Below are 26396 nucleotides of genomic sequence, written 5' to 3'. Positions count from 1 at the left end.
CACCTCCATTAACCTAACCTACTTGTTGCCTCACAGGCATGCCCAGAGGCTTGTTTCCTGGGTGATTCAAGATCCTTTCAACTTAACAATATTAACCATCACTCATACCATCATGAACACTAGGTCTAAGATTGTCTCAGAAGTTTCCAGAAGGTAAAGAGGCAGTGTCTGTACAAAGACCCAGGAATCATGAATGCATCGTGCTTGTCCACAGCATCAGTCTAGACCATGGAGGAAGAGTTCCAAATCCAGATGTCATTTGGCCAGAGTAGTTGCAGACTCTGGGCCCTACAATCCAGATACTCTCCCACAGACTGGAGACCTGAGGAGAAATGGGAAAGGATGTGCAGAGGCTCAGTAACTTTATCCACCCCCCCCCCACAAAGAGTCCCAGGGGGACTGGGTTGGAGAACAAGTAGGCTTACAGTCAAAGGTCTACAGGCCTGACTCACTACATCTGATGCAAAGATTGGAATCTTCAGTCCAGGAAGCCAGCTTCATGATTCATGAGCTCAAGACAGTGAAGAACATTTCTGTACAGACACAAGAAGGCCCCCAGTGATGTATCAGCTCGTACATGGAGAGAAAGAGGAAAGTCATTCTTGGGTGCAAGGTGAAGCTGCCTTCTATAAATACAGTCCAGTATACTGCCTGCAACCTGACTAATCCAAGCAGTATGTGGGCTCTACCAGTGGGATGGGGAGAAACCAGAAAGAGAGACAACAGAAGTTACCTCCATAGAAGAAGTATAGTTAAGCCAAAATGTATATATATTTACTAATTAAAAATGATTTAAAATAGTACATACCTTGACATTTGCATATAGTCATGCAACCTAACAATAAGAATGTGTTAGTTGGTTGTATGTTGTGGGAACATCACAGCATGAATCTACACAAGCCCACACAGTGCAGCATACTATATACTCAGGCTCCTGGGTATAGCTATTGATCCTGGGTACAAATCTATATGGGCCTATCACTGTTTTGAGTACTGTAAACAAGATTTATAAATCTGTCCATATCTAAATACAAGGATAGCCATGTAAAAACATAGCATAGTAGATAAACAGGGGAACTTTCTATGAATTGAGTTTAGAGAACCAAAGTGTCTGTGGATGAGGCAGAGAGTGAGAAGCATGCAGGCATGAAGGCCCACCATGTACCACTCCAAGAAACACATTGCTTCTGTGAACCTCTTCAGTGAACCTCTTCAGTGAACCACTTAGAGAAGCACCCTGGTGGACCTCCTGAGTGAACTCCAGTGTACCGCTTCAATAAACTACCTTGCTGTACCAGTTCAAGGAACATCTTCAGTAAATTGCTCTAGAGTATTGCTTCAGTTAACTGTTTTAATGTACCACTACTGAAGATTTTAAAGACACCACACACATAATCTACAATAAGTTTGTAGGCAACATTTTTCTTTCTTCAATAACAAATTATCTTGCTAAAGTGCTTATCTTTTACTTCATAAACTTTTTAGTTGTCACTTTACCTTTTTATCGTAAAACAGGGTGCTACTATCCAAAATATTTCCTCCATCGAATTCTTAGTTGACATGTTTTTCATTCTAACATTTTTTGTGTATGTGGTATGTTTGTATGTGTATGAAGGCATGTGTGTATGGTGTTGGTGTTCATGTGTGCATGTGCAATATGGAGGCCCAAGGCTGATGTAGAAAATCATTCCTTAATTGCTCTTCCACTGTATTCACCGAAGCAGGGTCTCTCAATCAAACCCAGGGCTCATCAATACATCTAGTCTCTATGGCCAGGATGCTCTGAGGATCCTCTGCCTCACCTTTCAAGGCTGGAATTATAGGCAGGAGACCATGCCCACCCAGAATTTATGTGAATTTTGGATGTCAAGCACTTTAACCACTAAACAGTTTCCCCTGTCCTGTTTTTAGAGTAAAATATAAAAAACTTGTAAATCTTTCTGTTAAGAACTAAGACATAAATAGACAGACTAAGCTAGACTTCTACAGGGTCGAGTTCATTAATACCACAACCCTGCTCCTACAAACTAACTCCTCTAGAAGAGCCTGAGAGTTACCACATCAGTATGGTATGCTTTCTTCTGGAATCCCAGCTGAAGAGCCAGTCTGAGGCTGGGTATTATTACCTTTCTATTAAATGTAGAAATAGGCACCCTGCAAATAACAATAAAAACGCAGTACACAGATAAACCAATATCAGTGTTTCCTATTGCACTTCTTAAGTATGATGTACTTTTCTAACTGCACTGCTGTACCTTCGTGATGGGTGGTACACTGTTTATGTCAGCTTTCCCATCAATATGAGAGCAATGTCTTGTGCTGGGATTCCCACAATGCCTACAGCATCAAGGCAATCAGAGTTGCTCAATCCTATCATGCTCTAAAAGATGCCCTCTGTATGTGTGGTCTGTCTGTTGAGCAAAATGTTCTATGGCATGACTATGCTTAAGATTTTGTGCTGATAAGAGTACAATAAAACTGTGATGTGCTAAATTTTTCTGTGTGTGCAAAAGCTATTAGAAATGTATTTTGCTAACTGGGGTTACGGGTCACAGGAAGTGAGTGGATTAGACACCTTTAGTGTCCTGAGCCTTTCCTACATCTCTATTCTGCAGTGTGCGGCACCCACTGTTCCAAGGCCTCTGAATGTCTTTACTAGAGAATGTTCATCTTCCAAAAGTGTGCTTGTGGGTGATTTTAGCCTCAAACACAATCTCCCTTCACCCCTAGCCACCCCTTCTTGCTCAGTACCTCACACATTGTACTGTCATCTACCAGAAAAAAGCCCACTCCAGTCTGACTCAGAGGCACTCCGAACTGGATTCTAGGTGAAGTAGGACAGGTGGGCTGAATTGTAACTCTATGCATTTGGTGGCAGGCAATATCAGTCCCAGCACATGAGTGACAGGAGTGGATGATGGCACCATTGGTACCCTGGTCCTCAGCCAATCTGATGTGCTTACTTGACATTATCTCTCAGAGATCCCTGTGGTAGTCTGGCTGAGAATGTCCCCATTAGTTTATGGATCTGAACCCCAGTTGGTGGACTGCTTGGGGAGGTTTAGGAGGTGCAGCATTTTTAAAGGAAATGTGTCAATGAAGGTAGGCTTTGAGAGTTTACAGATTTCCAGCACTTCCAGCTTCCTCTTTCTGCTTTCTCTTTCTGCTTACAGTAAATGATATGCTCTCTCCACTGACTGCTCCAGCCAACATGCCTGCCTGCCTCCATGCCTCCCTACAGTGGTGTTGGTAGACTCGTATTCTCATGGAACCATAATCCCAAATAAACCCTTCCTTCTATGAGTTGCCTTGGTCACAGTGTTCTATCACAGTAATAGAAAAGTAACTAATATACCTCCCATCAGAGGATGGGCTCCAGCTGTCCACTCGTGGTACTGTCTCCTGCACACACAGCTGTCCCAGGATCTCCGGGGATCATATCCTAAGTAAACCAGGCACACTCATTCTCTTGCTCCAAGCCTGTCCTGAGGGCCCCAAATGAAGAGATTGCTGAATAACACACATAATGGGATAAATGGTCTCTACCATAGCGCTTCCCTGGCACCCAGAGTTTAGTTTTCCTTTGTAATTCAGAAACTACCCAGGCCATCCATTTTTAACTATACCCTCCACAATTTAGCCCCTACACATGCACACTGCCCATAAGTGGTATGGTATAACGTATTCTGCTCTGTAAGGCATTTTTTCCTCTTTATAAACGCAACCCCAAGCCTTGTTTATAAAGTAGATAAAAGAGGGTTTCCTGCTGAAGCAGGGTCTGGGAACACACACACACACACACACACACACACACACACACACACACACACACACACGCAGCCCTGTGCCCCACAGATACACAGCATGAGGAGGCACCTGTGCCTCCTGGCTCACCCTGGAGCACTTGCGCCATATTCTCCAGGCTACTCCCCCTTGGCACGCCAGCTCAGTTCCGTCTGCACCTGCTCAGCAGTGACTTTCCCCAAGCCTTTGTTGACAGTCTTCTTTCCCCCACAAGGGTTCCCAGGCTGCACCTTGGCACAGCATTCTCCAAAACAGTTTGCTTTCTTTACAATCTGTCTTCCTAAGATGAACACTACATGTGTAAAAACAAGGGCCTTCTCTGTGTAGTTAACTGTCAATCCCAGGGTTTGAACAGGCTTAGTGCACAGGAGGGGCTTAATAAACATGCACAGTAGTGGAACGTTTGTCTTTTTGAGTCTAGCCCAACATTCCTTCCTCTCTTTGATCCCTATCAGTTTGGGCAGAAGTGACTTTTAACCTTCCTAATGGCTTACTACATCTGTGATAAGCCCCCCCAATTCCAGGAACACTAAAAGACAGCAGCAATGGTGGTCATGGGGCTGGCATGGAGACCCTCTGTCATGTTCCCCTGAGCATTTCTTCCTTCTACTCTGGGAAGGTGCTTCAGGCTAGCCCTTGAGCCATACCATAACTAGCACGCCTTGCTCTTGGACCAGATACTTCTGTATGAGGTGGCCATCTTGTGTATTGTAGGAGCTGACCAACATCTGACTTCACCTGGTAGATGCCAATGGCACTAGCTCAGCCCCTACACCCTCCACATCCCCTGAGTAGAACACAATCACCCAAGTTAACAATATATTAGACCTATTTGACCCTCTAAGGTAGTAAGTAACTCTTTCTACCTCCTCTGGAGAGGAAGTGCTGCCTGCTGACAAAAACCCTGGCTTTGGATGGAAGAACAAGGTTCAGATTCCTTTGGGATGCAGACCCACATTGTTAGGTTTCAAGTTACCTATGCTTGTTTGGTATAGTGTTCTCTCTGCTCACTAGAACTCAGATTTCTGCAACTTTCACCCCATGGCTGATGCTGTACTAAGATCCCAGAACATTTGGCCATAGATGCTTCTCCCAATGAACAGGAAACACATGCTTTATCTGTACTGTCCCTGTCTTCCTGGACATGTATTACTAGTGGATTAGCTTCCCTGAGTATGCATGTGTCTATGTATGTATGTGTGTCTGTGTGTGTGTGTGTGTGTGTGTGTGTGTGTGTATGAGAGAGAGAGAGAGAGAGAGCAAGCATGTGCCTTTTTCTTACTTTAAAAAAAATTATTCTATATGTCTTTTACATCATGTATCTTGATCCCATTCATTTCCCCATCCCTTTGCATCTGCCCTCTGCCCCTGCACTCCCTCCCCACAAATAAAACTAAATTCAAGAGGAAAAAGGAAAAGGGGGGTATTCAAAAAAATCTTGTCATGGAAGCTGCAGTGTGACACAGTGAGTCACGCAGTAAACTCCTTTGTCCATATATCTTTACATGCAAGTGTTCATTGCAAAGTCACTGGTCTGGTTCAAGGCCTCTGGATTCTACTACACTACCAACGCTGAGCCCTCACTAGGACTCTTCCTGGATATCCTGTTGTTGCCCTGTATGGTGGAGATCCTGCAGCTTTGGGTCTGTGGGTTGGGTCCCTTCACCTGCTCTAGCAGATCATAGATGGGGTGGATGTTGGGGAGGGCAAGCCATAGTCCTTGTTCTGGACCTGGATAGCTGCAGGGTTGGTCCACCAGCCAGTTCTCCCGTCCTCGCCACTAGGGTGAGCTCTCCAGCATTGCCCCAACTAATTAATCTTTTGCAGCAATGAAGAGGGGTGGGGCCAGTTCTCCTGCTTTCACACCCTTAGGGTAGGCTCTATTGTGTTGCCCAGGTGAGGTACAGGGGCTACTCTTGAGTGCTGCAGCTGGAGAGGGGCAGGGACAGCCCTCCTGCTTTTATGATCCAGGGCCAGCTCTTCTACTTGTCTGAGGTATGGATGGGCTGGGGTTGGGGGGGAAGGACATCTCTCCTCCACCCATGCTGCCACATACCAGATGAGTGTGTGTGTGTGTGTGTGTGTGTGTGTGTGTGTGTGTGTGTTATACACATGTAGAGGCCAGAACAAAACCTTCAGGTATTATGCTTCAAGTATTGTCATTTTTTTTCTTTGATCTCTGTATTAGTTGGCTTTCCATTGTTGTGATAAACATCATGATCAAAAGCAACTTGGGGAGGAGAGGATTTGTTTGACTTACATATCCCATCACAATCCATCATTGAGGAAAGTTGGGATAGGAACTCAAGCAGGGCAGGAACCGGGAGGCCAGAGCTGAAACAGAGACCACTGAGGAACACTACTTACTGGCTTGCTTCTCATGGCCTGCTTTCTGATAGCACCCAGATCACCTGTCCAAGGGGGCACTTCCCACATCCATCATTAATTGAGAAAATTCCACACAGACTTGCCCCACAGGTCAGACTTTTGAAGGCATTTTCTCAGTTAAGGTTCTCTCCTTCCAAATGACTGTAGCTTCTATCAACTTGATGAAAACTAACCAGTGTAAACTCTTATTGACCTGAAGCTTATCGGTAGACTGGGCTGGCCCATCAGTGAGGATGACCACAGTTTAGAACACAGGACAGCCACCTTGTCAGTCTAGATTCCCTACCCTTTTCCATGGTGTCTAACACAGGTGGGCACTAAAGCCATGAGTGACAGGGTGCCAGTGATCCATCTAGCTATTCCCCAGCCCAGAACAGCTTATTTAAAAGAAGCTGTGAGCCGGGCAGCAGAAGCAGGTGGATCTCTGTGAGTTCATGGGTAGCCTGGTCTACAGAGAGAGTTCTAGGTAGGACAGCTAGGGCTATGCAGAGAAACCTTGTCTTGAAAAACCAAAAGTAAATAAATAATACAATAAAACAAAGGAAGCAGTGAGGCTGGAGATGGCTCAGTGCTCAAGATCACATATTGCTCTTCCAGAGGACTGGAGTTCAGTTCCCAGAACTCACATCAGGAGACTCATAATGCCTCTTAATTCCAGCTCCAAGGGACCTGATGCCCTCTTCTGGACTCTACCAGTAGTCACATGATCATACATACATGTAGATACACACATATACATATGAAAAATTAAAAATGAATCTTAAGGAAAATAAAGTGATCTGCATTTGTAACAAAGTGGGGGTGGGGAGTCTTAATTTTCCCAGAGGACAGCTCTGGAGAATACAATAGAGCCCAACAGTTAGCACGACCCCCTTTCTGCTTCAGCACAATGAGCAGTCTTACAGAGATAATGGGGAACTCAGACCGCTACCCCACCATAGGTAGCATATGGACCAGAGTTCAGTCTCCAGAGTCCACATGGTGGAACAGGGTGATAAATACAGAGTTGGAGAGGTAGAAACAGGCAAGACAACTAGGGCTCACTGATAGGGTGGTCCAGTCTACTGATAAGCTTTAGGTCAATAAGAGTCTATGCTGGTTAGTTTTATTCCATCTACACTGTCTCTGTGCGGATCCTTGAGTACCTATGAGTAAGTGTGGGTCACAATCACATGGGGGCCAGCAAAGTGGCCACAGGTGCTAGAGCTCCTTTACGGTCAACACAGAAGCACAGGGTATCTGCTGGGTTTTGAATAGCTTTTCCTTTTTCACTTTGCCTTATTAGTGGCACACTGGCAGTTTCAAGCTTTCTGGATTTACAGCAAAGGCTCTGTGCAGACAGGGCATTTCAAAAGGCTGCCTTCAGCATAGCTCTGAGCAGCACATTGAAAGGACTTGCATTTCAGGCTTCCCAATTGTCCAACACAAGGAAGCTTCTGGAACACAATCTGCCTAAGGCAGAGGTATTTCTAAAGTGGACAAAGAGGAGGAAACACCCAAGGACATGGCTAGGAAGATGAGAAATAGCCACTCTGCATAGGACAGCAGAGGTGCTAACCTCTGCAGTGGCCTTCAGATAGAATCTAAGGACAGAATCCAGCATGGCTGAGGGATATAAGGCATGGCAGAAATCTCAGGCCAGGTATGGCAGTTCACTTAGGAAGTGTGGACCCTGCCCCAGGACTCTGCATTGTAGCCAGCTCTGGTGATCCAGATGGCTCCTGTCAGCAGGGATTCCTGATGTGACCTATAGCCAGCAGCAGCTCTCATCCCTGCTGGCTGGGACACTAGATCCTGCCTTTATGCAGCTCCCCAAATGACTCATCAAAGGTTCTGGCCAATAGAACAGATCACAATGGAGGAGGGTCCAAACTTCCATGAAACCTCAGATCACTGGGTAAAACTCACCAATTTATAAGTTGGGAAACTGAGGCTCAGCCAAATTAACTAACTTCCTCCCAGAACCCAATATCCAGCAAATAACAGACCTGGGCTCAGCATTCACAGTGTTAGGCATATTACACCACAGAGACACTCTTGCTGCCCAGAGGGACTTCCAATGGGAGAAACCCTTTGGCACCACATAGGGTGGAAAGGTTCTAATGTCCCTCAGAAACTTCTGGAATCTTGTAGCAGGAATCTTAAAAAGTTCTTATTAATAAAAACAAACCTGGGGCAGGTATTGGGGTGAATACTGGAAAGTCAGAGCAGCAGAACAAGCCACAGCTACCTCACCTCAACAGTTCCTCAGCTGATCCTGTTTCCTCAGACTGGATGGCTCTCAGCTGAACTGTGCTGCTCAAAAGCCTGAATGCTTAACCAGCCAAAATGCTTCTAGTTTCTAGTCTTCACACCTTATATATCTTTCTGTTTTTGCCATCACTCCCTGGAATTAAAGGCCCACTTCTTGGGATTAAAGGTGTGTGTCACCATGCCTGGCTGTTTCCATGTGGCCTTGAACTCAGAGATCCAGAGGAATTTCTGTCTCTGGAATGCTAGGATTAAAGGCATGAGTGCCACCATTTTCTAGCCTCTGTATCCAGTGGCTGTCTGTTCTCTGACCCCAGAAATTTATTAGGGTGCACAATATTTTGGGGAACACAATACCACCACAGAATCTATGTCTACCTTCAGCAAGATGTGGCTTTATATCTAGCAACAAGTCTCTGTCAACAGGGTGAGACCCCAGTGACTTCAGTGTTGTCACAGATTACCCTAACACATCCACACACAGGACATTCTGTCTGTCTCCTGACTTTGGATTCTGGCAGGGTATGCATGACTGACACACAGAACTTGTTTCCTTCCCATTGCCAAAGTCATTGCTAAAGTGGAGCCAGTGGTGATTTGCAGCGGGACCAGGAGACTGTGCTTAGCTCCCTGACACTCTCAAGATAAAGTGAGATGGAAAGAGATGCTTTTCCCCATTGCAACCATGGCTCCCTGGAATGATGGAGCAGATGAAGGGCATCACCTGATTTCCCACCTGACAGCCCCCTCCATCCTCCTAACACAGCAGCACTGACACTGTGTGTTTTCAGGCACAGGTTTGCAATGTACCAGGTGATAAAACCCCAATCTCCACCCAGGAACCTGTGTTGGATGGCCTGTCATTAACTCAAAAGCACTACTTTTATTCCCAGTCTGGCATGTCAGCATGACCAGGCACTTTTTCTTCTTCGGGGAATTCTAAAACATGACCATTTTTGTTGGGTAGCAATAGTGTCAAGCATGAACTAAGAGGAGCTGAGTGATTTCCAGTTCACCTGTGTCTCACATACATAGACTCACAGGGTCAGGAAAGTGACACAGAATATGTAATACTCATCCTTCCCCACACTCCACCCACAACTGTGTCTTCACAGCCAGAACTTAGAAAAGCCCAGAGAGGCCATTTCCCCTCACTGAAGCATTCTGCCTATATCCACAACTTAACCATTGACTGGCCAGGGCTGGACAGCAGAACAGGGTGACCAGAAGGGAGTCAGGCAAACAGCAAGACCTCCAAAGGGGCAGACATCCCACCGTTGGCCAAAAGGGAGATGTGGATTGGAGATATGGCTCAGCAGGGGCTAACAGTGTTTGTCCTCAAGCCTGATGACTGGGTTTGATACCTGGGACCCACACTACAGAAGGAAAGAACTGACTCTGACAGGTGGTTCTCTCACCTCCACAAATGCCCTGTGGTATATTCATGCCTCTCCTACAATAAATACATAAATGTAATAAAAAATTTAAAAGCAAGGCTTAGGTGGCACGGGGAAGACATCTTACTCATCCATATACAGAGACACCCTGCTCCTGCTGGACTCTGCGTGGTGAGGAGACAGGCCTTAGCAGTTCTAAGCCTGGGTGGACCCTGCACCCAAAGCCAAAGTCTTGACCCCAGAAGCCAAAAGCTAAGATGGAAAATAAGTCCCATAGCATGTGACCAAACCCTACAGAGACTGAGAAATCCACCAGATCAGAGTACCCAGAGCAAAGCCAGTATGCAAAATGATGACTATGGTTTAACATGGTAGGTCACCTCCAATCTTCACGTTCACATTTATTCCCTATTATGATACAGGAAGAGGTAGGCCGTTTAGGAGCTCATCTAGGATCTGTTGTTATGAAAGTATGAATCCATTCAGGTGGTAAGAGAATGGCTGGTGAAAAAGTACCTTCAGGGTGGGTCAGCTCCAAAAGCCAGTTTGGTAAGCCCTCTCCATGTGATGCCTCCTTGGGACTCTGCCAACAAGGAGACAGTCCCAGACACAGGCCTTCAACTTTGGACCAGAAACACAAGCCAAAATAAACTCCATAACTTACCCGATCTGTGGTATTTTGTTATTAGCAACAGAAAGCAAACAAAGATAGCAACAGCTAATCTTACTCTTTCTCTTCTGGTGTTCAGTTAGTGAGGACTGAAAGCATCCTGAAGGAAACAGGAAGACTGGGCAGCTAACCTCAAACAACAGGTTAGGCTGACCCACCTCTGACTCAAGGAAAGCTGATACTCAGGGCGTGTCAGTCAGGAAAGAGTCCTTGGACAGCCTCCATATTACACATATCCTGATTCTTGAGGGGTGGCTAGAGCCGGATAAAGTCTTTAGAATACAAACTTCAAGAGTGTTTAAATACTGATGATCTGACCTGCAGAAGTTGGGTGGCTTCAACCAAAACACACAAATTCCAGCCGTTCTAGAATGAGGCACCTGACAAGAGACACTATAAACACATGACCAATCTCTAGTGGGGACACCAACATGAGAATGCAGAAGAGCATCAGAAACCACCTTCCACTGCCCCTCTCCAGTTCACTGTCTTACCACAGGCCCCTAACCAATACAACCCAAACTACCATCTGCTCATCAATCTTGAGGAATGCTGCACTTGAACTCCAATTTGAAATTACTGAAAAATAACAAGTGGGATCTATGCAATTATAAGCTTAGAAAGGACACTTGAAAATAAAACTGTGCGTCCCCAAGTAGACACAGGCACTATTTGTGGATGAGGCTATGTTCTGTGACATGACATCAGACAATTTTGTCACTGTGCAAAATCGCACAGGGTATGAGACACAGATAGTGTGATTGTTAGTGGTAACTGTCAACGTGACAGAATCTAGAATCATCTGGGAGACAAGTCTCTGAGCAAGCCTGTGGAGGACTGCCTTGATCTTATCAATGGAGGTGAAAAGACCCGCCTACCATGGCTGGACCATTCCCTGGATGGAATATTGGACTATATATTGCTGCATTCCAGTTGTGAAAGCAATATGATCGACTGCTTCACGGGCCGCCACCTTGGCTTTCCTGCCCTGATGGACTGTCCTTGAGCCGTGAGACAGAATCAACCCTTTCTCCTTTAATTTGCTTTTATCAGTCTTCTGTCATAGCAACAGGAAAAGTGACTAAGACAGATGGCTAAAGAATCATAGACCATGCAGATTTATGGGACCACCATTGTCTGTGCAGTCCAGTGCTGATGGAAATTCTGTGATGTGGAGCATGACTGTAGGAGTTGGAAACGTAAGCCCAGAACCTTGTCAGTAATGTGAGTCTTCACAGACGTACAGAAGTCAAGGTCAAGCAAGGTATTCCAAGGACTGGTGTCTTTATAATGACTGAACCGTATGTAGACACACACAAGGAAGAAAGTCAGCAAAGATGGAGGCAGAAGCTGGACCAATACAGCTATAAGAACACAAGATGCTAAGATGAGGAAATGAAGCATCCTCTCCGGAGCCTCCAGAGGTAGGATGTCCCTGTCAATGATACTCCAGTTTTGGGCTTCCAGCCTCTAGAACCATGAAGAAATAGATTCCAATGTTTTCAAGCCTCTGGGCTACGGAGGTTTGTTAGGAAAGTGAAGAAACTAATACAGAGGTAACAACACCAACCATGGAGGACTGAAGGCTCAGAGACGGAAACCATTTAGCACTGGTCATCGAGGACACCAAAGCACCTCAATGTCCTCAAAGGGAAGACGGCTCTTCTCTAAAGCCACTCCAACTGAGATGGAGGGGCACAAGTGCAGATGGAGCCTGAAGAGATGGACGGACCCGCCCCTTCACAGCGTGGCCACGGAGACATGACAGACTCAGCACAAGTCCCAGTTTCCATCTTAAAATTAAGCTGGGCGGTGGTGGCACAGGCCTTTAATCCCAGCACTCGGGAGGCAGAGCCAGGCGGATCTCTGTGAGTTTGAGGCCAGCCTGGTCTACAGAGGGAGATCCAGGAAAGGCGCAAAGCTACACAGAGAAACCCTGTCTCGAAAAAAAAAAGTAAGTGATTGTCCAGTGTCCGTGGGAAGGCATGAAAAGTCAGTGAGGTGAGCTGAGCAAACTGCTTCACCTGAGGAGCACACAAGGCAGGTGGGTCAATCGGTGGGGGTTAGGGGGTGGACACACAATGCTCAATGGTGAAATACTTTTCTAGTTTGGGTTTGATTCCACACCCCACAAAACAAATGTTTAGCAGGACACCTACATTGGATATGCAAGAAATAAAGATAGGTGCTGCTGCTGGGTCTCCTTGAGCTCTGTCTGTCTGTCTGTCTTTTACATCCTCTGATGAATCCTTTTCCTAATGCCCAGGGCTCCACATCTAACCTGAAGAAATGAGTGGCCACTGCCTGAGAAGTCCTGGCCTTCTCTTCCTTCACCATCTTTAACAGAATCTTAGTGTCCCTTCCAGGTTTCCCCTCATCTGGCTGCCTTCCTTTTTCCAGCCTCATTTACTGTGAGCTTAATGTGATTGGGGGACCCCAGGTGAGTTACTCTAAAAAAAAAAGAAAAAAGAAAAAAGAAAGAAAGAAAACTCTTCAATTATATAGAGAAGCTCATTCTGTACTTTCAATTGCTGTGCTAAGAGGTTGATCAATAACCCAGCACATGTGCCAAAGTACTTTGTTAAATGTTTACATTTGAGAGCTTAAATGTGAAAACAGTTTGCCAGCTGTTTCATCTGTACCAATGCGGACAGGAAATCTTCCAATAAAAAGACCCCAAAGCCCTTTTCGAGCCACCAAAAAGCATATAGTTGCAGACCTTTGCTATCTTTATTGTGTTAGCATGAAAGTATATTTTAATAATGGAAATTGCTATAATTATAATCACTTTTGAACATCCTTATTATTAATAAGACCAAATTGCATGGTTCCAGTTGATGCTGGTTCTCCTGCTAGATAGGAGTCACATAATGCTATCAATGTGCAACCCTAACTCTCATCTCCATGCCAACGTGGGCCTGCCTGCCAGTACAGGGCTCTGAGGCTCTTCCAGGCTGCTGGGCAGAAGCCTGTGACTCCTCACAGAGTCGATGGGCAGGACAATTGATGCCAGTTCTTGTATGAAGGCCTGCAGGGCAGGGGTAAGCACACTCCCAGTGGCTGGCCTTTCCATGAGACAGCAGGAGTCTTCTGGCTTTGGTTCATAGCCAGCCTCTGGTCCAACATCCTCTCACAGTTCATTCCTTAATACTGTCTTTAAGCATGGCCTTAAAAGGGAGAATGGGTAACCAGAGTCTAGGTACAGTTAGGCATACAGTCCCTAACTCCCTGGGGTCAGGGAAGGGCACTTTGTAGCACAAACCAAGGAAAAGCAGGCAGGAAACATGCAGGAGTGAGTGCAGTGTGCCTGTGGCTCAAAGCTTTGCTCCTTCAGGTTAAGGATCTGGGCTCCATTCCCACCCTCCCTCTTTCTTCCCATTGCCTGAGCAAGTCATTCAGTGTTTCCAAACCTCACCCCTGCCACCCTCCAGGCACACAGCATTGCTAGCACAAAAGCTGGGGTTTGTGGTGAATGTTTTCAATCCCAGCACCAGGGATCAGAGACAGAAGTCCAGCTTAATCCCACCAAGAGAGCTTATCTCAAAACTCAAGGTGAACAGCACCCCAAGGAATAACACACAAGCTTATGGTTTCCAGAGGCACACGCGCGCACACACACACACACACACACACACATACATACCCCTACATGCACCCCCCCACAAGACTGTTAAGATATAAGAGGTGGGGGGTATGAGAGAGAACACATCTCTCAAGGTCGTCATCCTGTGAGGAGGCCCAGGACACTATCTACAGCTATTAACACCTGAAGAAGTCTTGGTAATTTATTGCTTCTCTCTCTAAGCAATTTTATTTGAAGTGTTAGAGGACTCAAAGAAAATACATGCATGACCCTGTGCCCACTACTAGAGCAGGAACCATCTCTGGGGTTCAAAGGTCACCTCCCTACTACCTTCCCTAGCCAGCTGCAAACCCCTGTTCGTGCCAGAGACACTACAGGGCAGGCTGCAAAGTGGTCACCAGCACCTGGTGTTCACAGAGGGATTATCAGATGCACAGATTTTGCCCTGCAGTAGCTTGTCCCTCCAGCATGCCATGATACAAAACAGTTCACTCCTGTGGCACACAAAAATGATACTTGTGTTGTCACAAAACAGCCTTCTTTGAAAACATGCTACAGTCTAACTGATAAACAACCTTGGCTGTGCTAAGGATACAAACCTGGACGCTTGTTACATCCCAGCTAATTTAATTAACTAAACTTTATCACTGAGTTTAAAGTAAAGGTCACTGAATTATCAACAAAGGTAAGCAATGGCTAAGGGGAGCTTTGTGAGAGATGTCTTCTCAGAGCTTTTTCTGGTTCCCTCTTCCTCAGCCCTGGAGCCTACTTCACAGTTCAGGAGAGTTTTCACTTCTGCCCTAAACCAATAGGAATTTCCATCCTTAAAAGTAGAAGTTTCCGAAACAGGGAATCGGTCAAGGCCTGTGTGTGAAAGATTTTTGTATGGTTCTGTGCAGTCCTGCAGTCCACAGGATTCCCGCCACCCTGGGATCATGCTCACGTGGTGGTCTGACTGCTCAGGGGCCCCTAAGCTTCCTCAGCTGACACAGACCCAACTTCAGTCTGCCCTGCAGCCACTCCCGGGCTGGCCACACAAGGATCCTGCACAGCAACCACAACCAAAGTTTTCAGCAAAATAATTTACTCTTTAAGGTTTTTTTTTTTTTTTTTTTTTTAACCAAACAGCTACAGAAATTATTCTGCAGTTTCTCTTTTTAAAAATTAGCATGGTGTGTCTTCTTAAAGTCTTGAATAATTTAATTAGAATTATACAAAAGTCATGAGCATGTTCTATTTATGGGCAATCACATCAGCATGAAAAACCCCAACGACAACGTTAAAAATAAAGTATCTTCATACGGTGCATTCAACTCAGAGAAGGTCGGATCACTTCTAGGAGGCTTTTCTTTTCCTTGCCAGACTCCAAGCTTCGGAGCCTGTGTTCCTTGCTACACGAAGTGTTAAATGAACATCAGAACAAGGAGGAGAAGAAAGCTGTTTGGACTGCGTTTTGTTTTGTCTTCGCCTTGCCTTGCTATGCACCTGGTGTAGTCCCCCAGTAGTTAATGGCATTCACACTCTCCAACCCCGCAGGGTGCATGCCTTGGCGGGTGCAAGGCGCCTAGAAGCTGAGCAGCCAGATAACTAGGAGGAAGCCTGCAAACCAACTCCGAGGAAGGCAGGCGGCTCCGCGGGGCAAACAGACACTTCAGAACCGACTATCTTTTAGCTGAGCTCATGGAGAATTCTTTTATAAAGGGTACTGCGCCTTGGATGCTGGCCAAGAGTCTCTTTAGCAATGAGACAGCATGGAAGGAGGGTATCAACTCCAATGATTTCCCTCTACCTAACAGCACCTTCTTCCAAGACTCCCCTCCACCCACCTTGCTGGAAGGAGGCGTCACTCCTGGAGAGGAAGCGCGTTACAGGTCCCTACAGCTGCCAGGCCCACGGGGTGGGGGAGGGCCACCAAGTTCCCAAACATTTGCTCACACCCCCTGAGCTGTGCTGGGGCAGAGGCTGCGCTCCTTAGCGCGTCTCTAGCGCGCGCCGCCGCTCCCTGTCCAACCGTAGCTTCCCACAGCCCTTTTTTTCTCTCAGGGAAAGGCTTCTGCTTTAGGGGCAACATTAAACCGTGCGAAGACAGCTCTCAGAAGCTCCTGCCCTCAAGTCCTACCTTCTGCGGCGGGGTCCCGATCAGCATCTCCAGGTAGTAGCCGCGGCCAGAGTCCCCCTGCAGGTTGTCCACCATAGCCAAGAAGTTGGCGGCAGCCCCGGCGGGCTCCAGCGCTAGCGCTAAGCCATCTGCACGGGGCATCTCAGGCGTCCCGAGCCCGGGAACGGCCAAGGATCCGCGGCTCGTGGCTGCGGCTACCTGGAGGGGAAGCGTGAAGGGCGCCGGGGCCAGCGCGGGGACTGCGCGCAAGAGCCACTGCGCCAACAGCGGGAGCAGGAGCGCTCGGAGCAGCGCGCCCATCCCCGCGGCGGGGACTCTGCAAGTCAGCTAATGCGCGGGGCTGCGGAGCCGGGTGGGACGGGGCGGGGCGGACGGGGAGGAGGCAGAAGAAGGCGGCGCCGAGTTGAGCAAGTTCTCAGCCGCTGCCCCCTCTGGCGGCCGCCGCCCTGCAGGCCCATCCCCTCCCCCCGTGGCCAAGGTCAAAGACGGGCTCGGGGCTCCGGGGCGCACGGGGCTTGGGCCGCGCCTCTTCCCCGGGAAACTGAAGTGCAGAATTTCCTCGGAACGTGCCTGGGAGACCATGGCTAACGGATATGACGAGGCTCAGCCGAGAGCTGCGGGAAAGTTTCGGGAACACTTAAAGGCGCAGCGAAGGCGCGAACTGACTTCCTGCCCATGCGCTCGAGGGGTCCGCGTAGGTACCCTGGCTCTGCAGAGACTGGACTACCCAGATGAGGCGCGGGTCAGAGCGCGGAGGAGGTTACTGTGAAAGACTTCGCCTGTTTGCCAAGCGCATCTCCAAGGGGCGGTGTGGGGAGGGGGGCGGGTGGTGGTGGTGGTGGTGGTGGTGGTCCGTCAACCTCTCGTGGCTTCTCCCACTCGGGGATCTCCCCTTTCAACTTCTTAGGAGTTAGGGGACCCTTTTTCAGAGAAAGGATGAAGTTTGAATGGAGGCTGGGAGCTCCGGGGCTAAGGGAGGTCGGTGGGAAGTCTTTGTATTCCTGGGAAGAGGTCTGAGTTGCTGCTGCTCCCGCGTGCTTGGCCTCCCCAGAGCCCAAAGCCGCAGGCTAGGGAGGTGGCTTTGGGCCTGGAGTTCCCTCCCTGCTCTTATCTATCCTTAAAGCAGACCCCATCCTGCTAGGAGCTGAGCTCAGTCCTCTAGGAGTTCAGTCAGTATAACTATTTAGTGAATTACTATCAGGGTCCCAAATGAGCGTTTCAGAATTGGCTGCCATCCTGCTCTTTCCTTCCCTGATCCACCCGCCCAGCTCTTCGTGGATTATCTAATTAATATGTGTTTAGCCACAGATGCCAAAGCTGCAGAAATGCTTTCGGAGGGCTATTTTATTTCAAATACTGAACGCAGGGGGGACAATTATACTAGCTAAACTCATCGATTTCTGCTGAACCAAGGAATAGAAGAAATCTTTGTGCCTCCTCCAGCTGAATTATGCTGGCTTTGTTTGTTTGTTTATTTATTTATTTATTTATTTATTTGTTGTTTTAACAAGTAAACACATCTTTAAACAGTGGAGAATAGAAATCAAGCTACCCTAATCCCTGACTGGAACTTCCAGATATTTCCATGCTAGTGTCCACGTTTATTCCCACCTCCCTAATGTCAGAATCCCATCTTGTTGTACCAGCAACCTTTCTGTCCGAGATCTTCAGCTATACTGCTTTCCAAATGACTTTGGTTATAAGTTGCATTTTCCCCTAACCTGTATCTGAGCTCCAAGGAATCACCAGCCACATGAAGGAAGGCCTGATTGAATCCCAGGATAGAACCTAAATTGTTATTCCCCAATAAATCTGCATAGTTATCCAGAGTCTTACATTCATATATTCACATTTCAAATTCGAAGATTGTAAGGGTAGGGCAATTTTAAAGAGATGATTATTATGTTCCTTGGTGTCCAGGATTGAAGGGTTCAAAACCACCCAGACAGCTCTGAGGCTGGCAGCCTTGTGTAAGTACACAGAATGTATCAGACATTGATGTAGGTGCTGTGTCATGTAAAAGGTCAATAATAAAGACATTAGCTCTAAGAGTTCATCAAAACAGGAGGGGAAGCTGTAAAACTCGAATCTAATTAAAGTCTGTATTTGAGACTCTCTATTCCATGCACCGTGAATGTCCCAAGCTTTCCTTGGTAAAGGGAGGCATATCAGCAACTGCATGAAGACACAGTATCAGGAGCACGTGCACTTTTAATGAGTGGTGGGGCCATCTCAGCAGAAAGTACTGGCCAGGCACTGAAGTGGCAACACTGGACACCTTGTCTTTATTTGGAGAAGTCTTAAGAGTTCTCCATCCTCACTAAGATGCCCACTGGATTAGAGACACTATAGCTTTATCTACAGCTGTTTTCTGGAAAGTGGTATTTGCTGTCCCCTCATGAGGTACCCTTGGTTTTCCTTCTTATTAACTTTTCAACCTTGAATCACTTCCAGGTAAAAGCCTTCTTTCCACAAGCCTCAGGAGCATTGCCAGGCAGGAAGAGGTGAGCCCAAAATGCACAGCATCCCCCTGGCATAGGCTGCCTTACTGACACTCCCAGGAGATGACTGGCTCTGTTCATTCTGAGATCCTTTCATACCACAAGTTCTCCAACTTACGGTCTAAGAACCCAGTTACCCTATTACAAATGATTGGGGGGCCTCAGTATGTTGATCTGTACTTAGCAAACTGCAAATTTGAAGTAAAAAAACATTAGCAATTGGTAAAGTGTGTGTTTAATCCTGAGCATCCCCTTAAAAAGTCAGGCATGGTGGCACTTCCCTGGAATCCCGGCACTGGAGAGGCAGCGTTAGGCAAATCCATAGGGCTCACTGGCCAGCCAATCTAATCTAGCCAGCAAGTTTCAGGTCCCAGTGAGAGTCCTGTCTGGAATAATAAAAGGAAAAGTGGACAGTTCCTGTGGTGGTTGGAATGAGAGTGGCCCCCATGGGCTCATACATTTGAATACCTGGTTCCTAGTTGTTGGAGATGCTTGATAAGGATTAGGAGGTGTGGCCTTGTTGGATGAGGTTGTGTCACTGGGGGTGCACTTTGTAGTTTCAAAAGCCCGCTCTAGCCCTCCCCCACCCCTGATTTTGCCTGCTGCCTGTGGATGTAATCTCTCAGCTATTGCTCCCAAGCTATGCATGCTTGCTGCCACACTTGTGCCATGGTGATCATGGACTCACCCTCTGAAATTATAAGTAAGCCCCTAGTTACAATGCTTTCTCTTACAAGTTGCCTTGGTCATGGTGTCTTTTTACAGCAATGGAACAGTGACTAAAATGACTCCTGATGACCGTCACCTAAGTTTGACCTCTGGCCTCCACAAGAATGTGTGTACATGCACATACCCCATGAATTTACTTGTACACACACAAAATAAATAAAATAATAACAAATAACCAACTTCCTCTTTTTTTGGTGTGTGATGTGTAGTAGAATATTATTTTAAAGTGTGTTACTTTTGTTTATGTTGCATTTGTTTAACTCTGTGAAGCTGTGTTACTGTGCCTGTCTGAAACACCTGATGGTCTAATAAAGAGCTGAATGGCCAATAGTGAGGCAGGAGAAAGGATAGGTGGGGCTGGCAGGCAGAGAGGATAAATAGATATAGAAATCTGGGAAAAGAGAAGAAGTAGTCAGAAAAGGAGGAGGACTCCAGGGGATACCCACCCAGCTACACAGCAAGCCATGGAGTAAGAGTAACATTTACAGAAGTAAACAGGGAAAGCCCAAAAGGTTGATAGGATAATTTAAGTTAAGAAAAGTTAGCTAGAAACTAAGCCAAGCTAAAGCCAGGCATTCATAATTAAGAATAAGCCTCCATGTATGATTTATTTGGGAGCTGGGTGGTGGGCCCCTCAAAAGTGAAAAAACAAACAACAACGGTGATGTGTATGCATGTTTGCTTGTATGGGCACTTGTATATCCACATAATGTGGCAGTCCCAGGTTGATCCTGGGAACTGTTCTCTATTGAACACTATCTACCTTGTTCATTGATGTAGGCTCTCTCAATCAAGCCCAGAGTTTGACTACATAATCAGTCCAGCTAGCCAGCAAGCTGGGGTGGGGTGGGGGTGCGGGTGCGCCATACCTCTACCTTGAAAGACTAGAATTATAGTCAGGCTGCCATGCCCACCTGCTATTTATTTGGGTTCAGGAGATCCAAGATAGGGTCTTCATATGTATGTGGCAATCACTTTAACCACTGTACTGTCTTCCTGGCCCCAACTCAACATTTTAATGAAGACCACATCATTTGGAAAAAACTTACTGCAAGGAGTGACATTATTTTACACATGTGAAATTTCTTTTACTATCTGGATTAATAGAAGACCGTCAGGTCTTCCCCACTGTTTCTGCATTTAGTCTGCCTGCATCTTACATGGCCTGAAGCTACTGGGAGACTGATAGCATAAAAGGGCAAAGTATATTTTAGTTCTTTCATGAAACAGTTTTGACTAAAGGGCCCACAGTTTTGAGGCCAACCACCCACCATCTACTGAGTCTTGTCTCATCATCAACATAACATAATTGGCCCTGTATATCAAACACTCTGTCCTCAGCTGGAGGAAAGGCCAAACAGGACCTGGACATTTTGGATCTGCTACCTGGATCAAGGGGCAACATTCTACTCTACCACAGAGGCTCCAGAAGGCTGCAAATGGGTCCAGCCACCTGCAGCCCAGTGCAAGCTTGCATCTCTTTTCTCCTTGAGTCCTGCTCTGTGCCTGCCCCCTGGATCCTCCCCACCCATGTATACACAAGCTAAAGCTTCCACTTGTTTAAACATTTCTTGATCTTATTCTATCTCCTTATCTTTAAGCCAAGTTCTTTGTGTATGCTTGTACATGTGTGATGGAGCAGAGGCCAATGCTAACATCTTTTTCAAATTTTCTCCACCTTATATTTTTTTAGACAGAATCTCTCATTTAGATCAGGATATACTGGCAGGCCATGAAGTCTCAAGGGTCCTCCTGTCTCTACTTCCCCGGTGACAGGATTACAAATGTGGGCTGCTGTACCTAGCTTTTTAAGTGGGTTCTAGGGATAGAAGTCAAGTCTTGCTTACAAGATAAGCTCTTTACCAAATGAGCTTTCCCTCATCCCTATATGTTGCAGAATATTTGTTTAACTATGCAAAGATGTATTTCATTTTTTTAACTATGTAAAGATGTGTTACATTTGTTTAATTATGTAAAGATGGTGCTGCTATTTTATCTTGCCTGTCTAAAATACCTGATTAATCTAGTAAAAAGCTGAATGGCCAATAGCAAGGGAGGAGGTATAAGTGGAACTTCTGGGCAAGGAGAATAAGTAGGAGGAGGAATTTAGGTGGGAAGAAGAAAGAAAAAGACACCAGGGAGACACCAAGGGCTATCCAGCCAGCCAAGGAGGAAGCAAGAAAATAGGGCATACAGAATGAAAGAAAGGTAAAAAGCCCCAAGACAAAACATAGATGAATAGAAACAAGTTCAATTACATTAAAAGAACTAGTGGGACATGCCTAAGCTAAGGCTGAGCATTTATAATTAATAAGTCTCTGTCTTTATTTGGGAGCTGGTTGGCTGCCCAAAGAAAATTCCAACCTCACCTATACTTTTAACAACTTTATCTTCCTTCACTCTTCAACTTACAAGTACCCCCCCTGCAACCTGTGGGTTACCCTAGATAGTTCTCAGCCTGTATTCTCACTAGACAGTCCTGGGCAGCACCCCACACTGGTGACTGTGCACTCCTTGTGGTTTTGTGTTTATCAGAATCACCCAGGGAATCTTGCCTTTAGCTCTTCACCAGACAGTCCCATTCAGGTGGTTTGGGGCCAGGGCAGGGCCAGGTAGGTATCCAGAACTGCTGGAATTAAAACAACCTGGCTGAAAGGAGAATTTGAACATGGAAAAAATGAGATGCAACTGTCGACTGAAGTACTGGATTGATTTAAAATTCCAGTGTATAATCCCAGGGTCTTCTATTCTGAAAAACAAACAACAACAACAAAAAAAAAACTCTCTTCTTTGGTGTCCTCCGGAAGTTTCCAGAAACTGGGAGCTTCTGCTACTTAGATTATGTTTTTTAAACAGCATTTCCTCCAGAAGAAACTAGAGAGAAAAGACTGACTTTGTAAAGTGAATGAGCTAACCTAGAACACTCTGTCACACCAGAAGGCAGGGCTGCTATCAAAGAGTACTCAGGTCCTATCACAAGCAGGGTGAAGCTGGGACATTTAAATGTCATGAGAAACAGTGACTGCAATAGCTCCAAACACTTCAATTATACTAAATCTGTTTGCTTGGAATGTTCTTTTTAAAGGTACAATGATTAGCTTTGTAGACTGCTAAGAAACCCAACTCATTACATTTAAAAGCTGGCAAAGAAAAGACAAGAATCAAACATTTGTTTTCTTAACTCCTGTATAAGCTATGACTCCTCATAAACGAATAATTGATGATGACATGCTTCTCTTTATGGACATACATTGTCCATCATACATGAAGAAGGAAGAGTATAATTAGAATATTGCCATTTGCATGTCCCTATGATGACTAACTTAATCGTTACCATGAAATAACCTAGAATCAGCTGGGAAGAGAGTCTCAGTGAGAAATTTCCTACATTGTGTTGATCTGTGGACATGTCTACAGTGTTTGTCTTAGTCAATTGATGTGGGAAGACACAGCCCACTGTAAGTGGCAACATTCCTAGGCAGAGGGTTATGAACAAGTGGGCATGCCTGTGTTTATTTCTTTCTACTTCTGACTACAGATGTGTTGTAACTAGCTGTTTTAAGTTCTTGCCCTGACTTCCCTGTGATCATGGACTTTACCTTGGAATTGTGCACTAAAATAAATCCTCTTCTCCTAAGTTCTTTTTAAAATTTTTATCATATATTTAAAAATATGCATATATGTGTAGGGTGTGTGTGTACATGTTGAGTGAAGGACTTGAAGAGGCAAGAAGAAGATATTGGGTCCGGAGCTGGAGTTGGGAGCTTGGGAACTGAAATAAAGTCCTTTGTGAGAGCAGAATGCAGCCTTAAACCCTGAGCTGTCTCCCCAAAGTTGTTTCTTGTCAGGATATTTTATCATAGCCACAAAAGTGAAACTAGAACAGCTCCTGTGAATTCCATATGTATTATATATCCACAAATAATGTATATATGTATTAAATATCCATAAATAATTCATATGTGTATATGTAATATATATATAAAGAGAGAGAGAGAGAGAAAGAGAAAGAGAAAGAGAAAGAGAAAGAGAAAGAGAAAGAGAAAGGTGGCAAAAATGAACATATACAATACTACATATGACTTATTCTTACCCAAAGAAGAAGGTCTGAATGTGACCTAACCAATTTGCCACAAGTTGGCAGATGACTTCCTGGGGCATGAATCTGGCCTTGTGTCTGTAAATAAAGTCTTAGGGACACATACCCATACTCATTTGCTTAAGCGCTTGCAGCAGAGAATGTTTACTGTTTGCTAATCCATTTCATTGAAGATTCGCCATCCCCTGCAGTCAATTAAGAGGTTCTCATGCCCCTGTCAATCAGTTGCAATATGTGGACCTTATTTAAACCCTCATTGGAACAAAATGGCAGTTAACTATGAGACAGAAATTTAAACATTGCTAGGAATATAGTATGATATTATTATTAATGATTTCAGCTATAATAATGGTTGCATGTGTGTGTGTGTGTGTGTGTGTGTGTGTGTGTGTGTGTGTGTGTGTAGGAGTCTTATCAAGCAGAGACATGCATCTCCACATTTAGATGGTAAAATGAGGTTTTCCAGTATTGAGTTTGTTGGGAGCACTTTAAGCAAGTTCTAAAGTGTACTGTATCACCCTAGGAATATTCTTGACAGTCTGCCCTTCATTACTTTCATTTTAAAGAAACTGAGGCATAGAATTAATATTTGGAGAGTAGAGAGAATGGTATTCAAAGCCTCAGGTCCAATATGCAGAGCCAGCATTCTTCATCCAGGGCTAGTGCTATGATGACCTTTCTGAAGGTCACAGAACACTCTCTGCAGAGTGTGTACACAGCAGAAGGTGTTGGTGGCACTGTGGACAGCACCATCCTCACTACTTGAGTACACCTGTCTGTCACTCTCTAGAGCTGAGCCTGTATAGGAGAGTAACACCCTGAAGTGCCTTCCAGCGGAGTGTACTGGAGTGTCTGTGGTACCTTTCCTCACTGGAGTCCCTAGCCTGGCTTGCAAGTGGAGGGGACTGGGGTGCGGTGAGTCTGGAGACAGGAGGGAGGACCAGCTAGAAAGTGACTGCAATGGTCCTGGCAGCCGGTGACCACTGGCCTGGACCTAGAGGACAGGATGGCCATAGTTGTGGAGCCAGAAAACTGAGTCCTCTAACACAACAAGCAGCTGGCTGGGCAGGTCTTCCTGCCTAGGAATGCTTCGTATTGTGTTTAGACTGTAAAATGGCTCTCTAGGTTTACATGTTGGAGCACTTGACCCCCAGCTGGAGGCATGTTTGGGAGGGTACCTTTATAGGGTAGAGCCTTGCTGGAGAGGGTGAGACATGTGGCATGGGCCTTGAGGCTTAAGTTTAGTCCCACTCCCTTTTCATCTCCTGCCTGCAGTTGTAATATGACCAGCAGGCTTCCTGTGCCTGCCGCCATGTCATCCCTCCCTGCTGTGGTGTATTCCCCACAATGACAGACTGTGTTGCCTCCAGCTGTAAGCTGAAATAACTTCCACCTTCCTTGAATCGCTTAGGTCAACTGTTTTGTTGAAACCACAAGGACAGCCATTGACTCATGTAGTCTGTAGACACCTGGCTAGATCCATTCCGCTTGTATTTTGCTGGAAGTGGTCATTGTCAGAGTGGTGCCATAATCCTAGTTTCTTTCGTCCTCAAGTCATGGGAGAGGACATGCAGGTACCAGTGTTGCAGGAGGACACAGGCACAGGGTTGATGATCAAAGTTGTATGGAATAATGAACAGTTGGATCTGAACTCCGGGCAGCTGGTTTCTAAAGCGCATGCTCTCTTCCTATCTCCTTATGATGACTGATGAGGGATCTAAGGAGATGGCTTAGAAAACTGCATGCTTGCTGTGCAAACATGAGGACCTGAGTTCAGATCCTAGCACCCATGTAAAATGCTGGACGTGGTAGCACAGACCTGTAATACCAGTGCTGGAGGCAGAGATAAGCAAATCCTGCAAAGGGTGTGGTGGCTTGCTTGTCAGCCAGCCTAGCTACATTGGTGAGGGATTTGTGTTGTTGTTATTGTTGTTGTTGTTGTTGTTGTTGTTGTTTTACTCTTGGGGGGGGGAACTGCCACCCAACTTCCAAATAAATCACATACAGAGACTTATTCTTAATTATAAATGCCTGGCCTTAGCTTGACTTGTTTCTTGCCAGCTTTTCTTCACCTTAAATTATCCCATCTACCTTTTGTCTCTGGGTTTTTATCTCCCTTTATTTCTGTATACCTTTTAAAATTTCTTTCTCTGTGGCTTGCTGTATAGCTGAGTGGGTGGGTAGCTGACCCCTGATGTCCTCCTCTCCTCCTTTTCTTGCTCCTTCTTCTTTTCATCCCATATTTCTCCTTCTATTTATTCTCTCTGCCTGCCAGCCCCACTTATCCTTTCTCCTGCCTCACTATTGGCCATTCAGCTCTTTATTAGACCATCAGGTGTTTTAGACAGGCACAGTAACACAGCTTCACAGAGTTAAACAAATGCAACATAAAGGTATGCAACATATCTTTGTATCATTAAACAAATGTTCCAGAGCATAAACAAATGTAACACACCTTAAAATAATATTCCACAACAAGAGACCCTACTCTCTGTCCAAAAACTAAGGTTAAAGGGCTAGGGAGATGGCTCAGTAGGGAAGATGGTTACTCTGCCATCATGAAGACTTGAGTTCAAATCCTCAGCATCCATGTTTAAAGGGGCGGGGCTGCTATGATAGTGTTGTCATCTTGATAGAATCTAAATTTATCTGGGAAGAGGGAACCTCAGCTGAGGAATTACCCAGATTAGATTGGCCTGTGGCTCTATGTGAGTAGTTGTCTTCATTGATGATTGATGTAGTAAGGCACAGCAACTGTGGGCTATACCACCCCTAGGCAGGTGGTTCTGGTTATATAAGAAGGGTACATAAATGAGCCAGAGAGAACAACTCAGTAAGCAGCATTCCTCTGTGGCA

General features: G+C 45.8%; 1 protein-coding gene across 2 annotated transcripts in view; it reads right to left on the bottom strand.

The window, feature by feature from the left end:
• Positions 1 to 16595, bottom strand: part of Bace2 (beta-secretase 2) — an 80936-nt gene extending 64341 nt beyond the window's left edge. Inside the window, exon 1 of one of the 2 annotated variants that reach the window (XM_036203895.1) lies at positions 16212 to 16595. In XM_036203895.1, the coding sequence (XP_036059788.1) occupies positions 16212 to 16511 (300 nt within the window). In that variant the 5' untranslated portion in view covers positions 16512 to 16595. The remainder of the gene's footprint in view (positions 1 to 16211) is intronic. The other variant, XM_036203894.1, reaches the window with a different exon arrangement.
• Positions 16596 to 26396: the final 9801 nt, after the last annotated feature.

This window comes from Onychomys torridus, chromosome 12 (assembly GCF_903995425.1).
Source record: "Onychomys torridus chromosome 12, mOncTor1.1, whole genome shotgun sequence".
NCBI lineage: Eukaryota > Metazoa > Chordata > Mammalia > Rodentia > Cricetidae > Onychomys > Onychomys torridus.
This window is presented reverse-complemented; position numbering and strand designations above follow the sequence as displayed.